Here is a 5,962-nt window from a genome sequence, read left to right on the forward strand (position 1 = left end):
GAAATTCACAGGGAAAAATTCTGCTTTGTATTTTTTTAAGTTCATTCAACCTTATACTGGCCAAAATAATGACAAACCATATACTTGATCATAGTGTTTGCAGAGATTCCAGGAGTTTCTGACTTGGTTCATTTATTTATTGCTTTGCTCTAAACAGTGATAAACATGTAGTCTTAGAAAAAGGGAAGAAGAACAGGAAACTTAAGTTTCTAAAAATATTTGGTGGGGGATGGAGGGAGAACTCCTAAAAGCAGAATTGTAGATGGTTAGAGTTGGAGGGGCGCTTAGGAGTTGTAGTTCGTGTTTTGGCTTAATTTGCTTATTGCGCCCCAGGGCTGAGTATGAATTGATGGAATACTTGGAAGTCCCCCGGCAGCTAAGGGGTGGCTCTTGAGAGAAGACGGTCCGTCTTTTCTGAAGAGGGAGGTCTGCTTGAGTAGGCATCCATCACTCGAGTATGGGGTGACCACTTCTCCGTTAGGGCAGGGTAGAGGAGAGAAAAATCATAGTCAACCACAGAAGTCAATCCTTTTACTCCTCTGAATACTGTCAATCCATTTCAGACAGAAGTGACAGAGCTTTAGGAGAAAACTCTTTTCCTGGCCATGTTTGGCTTCTACCAGAGCCCAGAGAGAAGCATGGTCTTCTCTAGGATAAACCCAAGGTGTGTGAGGATAGCTGCAGACTCAGGGAGGTATGGACAAGGCTAGAAGCCAGTGGCTGGGTTCAAGAATGGAGATCGGGGGACTTCCCTGGTGGTGCATTGGTTAAGACTCCACGCTTCCACTGCAGGGGCCTGGATTCCATCCCCGGTCGGGGAGCTAAGATCATGCATGCTGCGTGGCACGGTCAAAAATAAAAGAAGAATGGAGATTGAGAAAGGAAGGGACTCAGGGACTCTTATACACGACCCTGATTCAGTGTTACCTGGCTGTTATCATCAAAGACTTTTTCAGTATACTGAGGCTGGCCCAGTTCAGGTGGCAGAACGCCAGACTCTTAGCAGATAAATGTTTCAGGTTTCCTGGTTGGAGTTTAAGCCATATAATTTAAAATAAAGGAAATGGATGGGAAAAGAGGGTAGAGGAGGAATATAAAAAGTAAAGAGAGGAAGGCAAGACACCACAATGCAACATGATATTAAAAAGCAAAAAAGCTCAGAAGGGCTAGGAGTAAAGTGGTTTGGTGTGAGTTGAGTAAAGCATGCTGTGTGGGCCTTGTTTAACATAAATCATGAGGTTGGTTAGGTGATCATTAAGGTCTGTCCTAGGTGCAAAATCTCTGGTACTGATTCTATTGTCCAGTTCAGTTCCTCCTGCTCACAGACCTGGTGTTATAATAGTTATAAATAAGAACCACAGGAATAACTGGCATCCTGGATGCAGGCAATGTAGATGGAGGACCAGACTGGGACGAGCTTGGATGTCTCAGGATGGATCCTTTCGTGAAAGGTGTTGGCAGTCGGTGCTTCTCTTTCAGGAGACACAGAAATATTAACACTCGTTACCCCCTCTGCCTCCTACGGATCTCGTGAAGACTATTACTAAGAAACAATTGCAAAGCACATCGTGAACGTGGGCTGCTATGGAGATGCAATTAAACAAAAATAATAACAGCGCTAACGATGGCTTCTGTCACTTGGGACCCTGTAGAGTCATCATTGTAATGCCTTAGTTCACTGAAGATAATATAGTTCTTACGAAAATAATGACTTGAAACTTCAACAGGGAGGACATTTTCAGGTGAAGGCCTCCACTGAAACCTAGGGTGGGTTCAGTTTCTGGGAGGAATACATACCACCTCTTTGGTAATCCAGGAAAATACCCTTGGTTCCACCATCAGTGGCAACACCCATCCTGGCCCATGTCACATCTCTGTCATAGAAAATTGCTCAAATGTGGTTGCTGAATTTCTCAAGGAGGGTCTGAACTGATTTTCTAGCCAATCAACTCAGGTTGTGTCTCACTTAACTTTTTCCTGGACATGACCTTTTTGGAAACTGGTTTTTAAAGGAAGAACAAAAATGTGGGTGAGGTTTAGAGAGTGAGGAGTCCTTGCTTTGTTTTGGGGAACGTGCTTTTCTGTGAGTGTGAACAAAGCTTGACTTGCAAGTAATTCTCAACACCACACCATCTCTTTCTAGGAAACAGAGAGAGGAACATACTGGAGCCCCAAGTGTGTTTGTGGGTTGTCCTGTGACTGGGAATTTGGGTGGTTTCCTGTATCCACTTCTTGACTCTGGGGAGGCCTCAAAAATCCTTCTTTAGTCCTTTTAATCTAAATCATTCAGAAAAAAGTTATTGTGCCCTTATTCTGTGCCAGGGGTTTTGCTGGGCGTCAGTATTTTTCTTTCATGATTCACAAAATTAGACAGGTATTGGGACTTCCCTGGTGGCACAGGGATTAAGAATCCGCCTGCCAATGCAGGGGACACAGGTTCGAGCCCTGGTCCGGGAAGATCCCACATGCCGCTGGGCGACTAAGCCCGTGCGCCACAACTACCGAGTCTGGGCTCTAGAGCCCGCGAGCCACAACTACTTAGCCCGCGTGCCTAGAGTCCGTGCTCTGCTACAAGAGAAGCCACCACAAATGAGAAGCCCACGCACTGCAACGAAGAGTAGACCCAGCTCGCCACAACCAGAGAAAGCCCGCACGCAGCAACAAAGACCCAATGCAGCCAAAAATAAATAAAATTAAATCTTAAAAAAAAAATTATAGGGCTTCCCTGGTGGCGTAGTGGTTGAGAGTCCGCCTGCCGATGCAGGGGACATGGGTTCGTGCCCTGGTCCGGGAGGATCCCGCATGCCGCGGAGCGGCTGGGCCCATGAGTCATGGCCTCTGAGCCTGCGCGTCCGGAGCCTGTGCTCCGCAGCGGGAGAGGCCACAACAGTGAGAGGCCCGCGTACCGCAAAAAAAAAATAAGTAAATAAAAAATGCTATAGGTATGCAGGATGAGAGGATGTAGTATTTTGGTAGGTGATTGGATACGCTTTATGAGCTTGGAGGCTGTGGGTCTAACAGTCACGGTGGTGCTTTTCAGTTGAAAACTGCTTTACATAGTTCACAAAGAACTCTCACCCGCACTGTCTCACTGGCTCCTCACTTTACCTATGAGAGACAGTGATTACCATGCCCTTTCACAGCTGAGGACACTTGAAGAGGTTAAGTGACCAACCTATGGTCGCTAAACTGGCAGAGCCAGCACTTGAACTCGGGTTTCTGATTCCAAGTCCAAGCTTCTCTTTCCACTGCATATAGATATGCCAGGTCTCTTATCACCACCAACGCCAGGTGACAGGGCTGAAATTGATTGTCCTTAAAGGTCTTTCCTGCCTCAAACAGCCTATCATTCAGTGATTCTAAGGTTCTTTGTAAAAAAAAAATAAAAAATAAAAAAAAGAAATGGTTTGAAATAGCTTTCCTCTCTTCTTCTATGAAATCTCACTTTTTTCTTTGGAAATACAGGAAAGGGGTGAAGGCAATCAGCGTAATTGAGTACATGATCGTGGTGGAGTCTGAATGGGGACTTTGGTGATGCTCTTGTCATTGTATCACGAAGACAGGAATCATCTGTAAACCTCTTGGGAACCAACTTTAAAATCATTGCATGTAGTTGGATGTGACAGGGTGAAAGAGTGCTTGATTGAAGGGAGATAATCAAAACTGTGGGGTCGGTATTCTTATCACACTTATAGAAGAGGAAACCTAGGTCCAGGGAGATGCAGCAATCTGTCTAAGATCGCAAGGTAACCAAGTTGCCGAAATGGAATTCAGATTCCAGAGTCGAGGCTCAGTCAACCACGAGGGATTCTCTTTTTCTTAGTGGGTGACCTCTTTCTTTCTTTTGCTCTTGTTAATCTCTAATTTCTTCTGCTTTGTCTTGTTAGTCTTTCGAAGGACCTAGAATGATATGTTGGAGAAGGATGCACCTCAGACACTATGTAGATTAAACACTTCCTAAAAGAGGAAGTAGGCTCAGAGAGGGGCAGCGTCAGTGTCCCGAGGTCACATGGAGAGTTCATGATGAGAGTGGGAATGAAAAATGAAAACTCGCTGTTTCTTGATTTCTAGTTCAAAATATCCCACTACCTAGTGACACTGGCTCTGTAGTAAAGAAAGGGAAGGTGAAGATATAATCTCTCCATGTCTCCTCGTTAGTAAGTAAAAAAGGAGTTAAAAAAATGAAACCCCATTCAGTGAGCGAAACCAGCTATGGTCTCTGCTCTCCTGGAAGCTGACAGCAAAAGTGTTCATCAATAATCCCCTATATGAGTAGATATGTACAAACTGAGATAAAAGCGTTGTGAGGACATTGAACAGAGGAGCTAGTCTGAGATCGGGAGTGGGTAGTTCAATGGGAAGGGAAGAGGGAACGTTCCAGGCAGAGAAAAAGTCATGGGGGTCAAATGATGACATGAAAGCAGGGCATTGAGGCTGGAGCCCAGAGTTGAGGGGAGTTAAGAAGGTGGTGATATGAGGGTGGGAAGGGAGGCAAGAGCCAGCCGGGCAGCGCCTTGTGTCGACTCCACTAAGGTCTTTACCCATTTAATTTTGGGTAAACTTTGGGCAAGTGCTCTGGGAACTCGGAGAGCATCGAGATGGCTGTGGCTTGGAGCAGATGGAGAAATTCAAGTTGACAGGGTGAGGAAGGGACAGTTTCCTGGTCAGCCAGCAAATCCCCATTTAGCTGTGATCCCCTTTCTTCCCCTAAGCTTGTTTGTTCCCTGATGTATGTGCTTTTATTGTTTCTAAATTCTCTTTCTTTCTTCTCTTGAGATGGTGGTAAATAGAGCTGTGCCCCCTCTTTGCCTTCTCCATTGGCTCTGTGTCCTTTTTTCTCTCTTTCACAGACACACTTTAAAAATCATAGTTCACTGTTGGGTTGGGTAGCCGCATGGCTGCGCCCATCTCGGGCCACGGGGCCCAGAACCTGCTGCAGTTCCTGCGGCTGGTGGGACAGCTCAAGAGAGTCCCATGTACTGGCTGGGCATACAGAAATGTCCAGAAGCCAGAGAGCGTATCAGGTCACATGTATAGGATGGCAATTATGGCTCTGGTGACCAAAGATGAACATCTTAACAAAGACCGATGTGTACGCCTAGCCCTGGTTCATGATTTGACAGAATGCATCGCTGGGGACATAGCACCAGCAGATAACATCCCCAAAGAAGAAAAACATAGGCGAGAAGAGGAAGCTATGAAGCAGCTAACCCAGCTACTCCCAGAGGATCTCAGAAAAGAGCTCTATGAACTTTGGAAAGAATATGAGACCCAATCTAGTGCAGAAGTTAAATCTGTGAAGCAGCTGGACCAATGTGAAATGATTCTTCAGGCATCTGAATATGAAGACCTTGAGAACAAACCTGGGAGACTGCAGGACTTCTACAAGTCCACAGCAGGAAAATTCAGTCACCCTGAGATAGCCCAGATTGTTTCTGAACTCGAGGCAGAAAGAAATGCTCACATAGCTGCCGCCGCCAGTGAGCCACACTCGTGAGATGCACTCCTGTAACAAACATTTTATTTTTCTGTTTCATGGTATTGTGTTTTGCCACTGTTGGTCTGTTGATTCCCCAGATGTGAGTCTGTTTATTTTCAATTGCCTGGACTCCAGCAAGAAACGTGATACAATTTGGACAGTAAAAGAAGCTACAGAACAGGGTGTGGTCCTGAAAATGCCATGGATGAAGACTTGGAGGGTGGGGAACTTTTTATGAACTGAATAAATAAATTTTTAAAACCTTAAAAAAAATCATAGTTCATCAGAAAGCTTCCTGTGTGGCACAGTCATGTCTATGCTTCTCTCTCATTTTCTTCTTGCTGGCTAATTGTGACTGTCTAATTAGACTGTCTAATTCATGTCTAATTAGAAGTGCATTCTTAAAAGATTTTCTTTTCTTTTCCTTATGTGAATCATAGTTATCTCTGGCCTGAACTTGTTTCTCAATTAAAAAAAAAACAC

General features: G+C 45.0%; 1 protein-coding gene across 1 annotated transcript; it reads left to right on the forward strand.

Annotated features, from left to right (window-relative positions):
- The first annotated feature begins 4,886 nt into the window (after positions 1–4,886).
- On the forward strand, positions 4,887–5,716 carry LOC132531388 (5'-deoxynucleotidase HDDC2-like). The gene has a single exon (XM_060169121.1). It carries the CDS (start codon positions 4,895–4,897, stop codon positions 5,495–5,497), a length of 603 nt encoding a protein of 200 aa, XP_060025104.1. The 5' UTR covers positions 4,887–4,894; the 3' UTR covers positions 5,498–5,716.
- Positions 5,717–5,962: the final 246 nt, after the last annotated feature.

The sequence above is a fragment of the Lagenorhynchus albirostris genome, chromosome 13 (assembly GCF_949774975.1).
Source record: "Lagenorhynchus albirostris chromosome 13, mLagAlb1.1, whole genome shotgun sequence".
Taxonomy (NCBI): Eukaryota; Metazoa; Chordata; class Mammalia; order Artiodactyla; family Delphinidae; genus Lagenorhynchus; species Lagenorhynchus albirostris.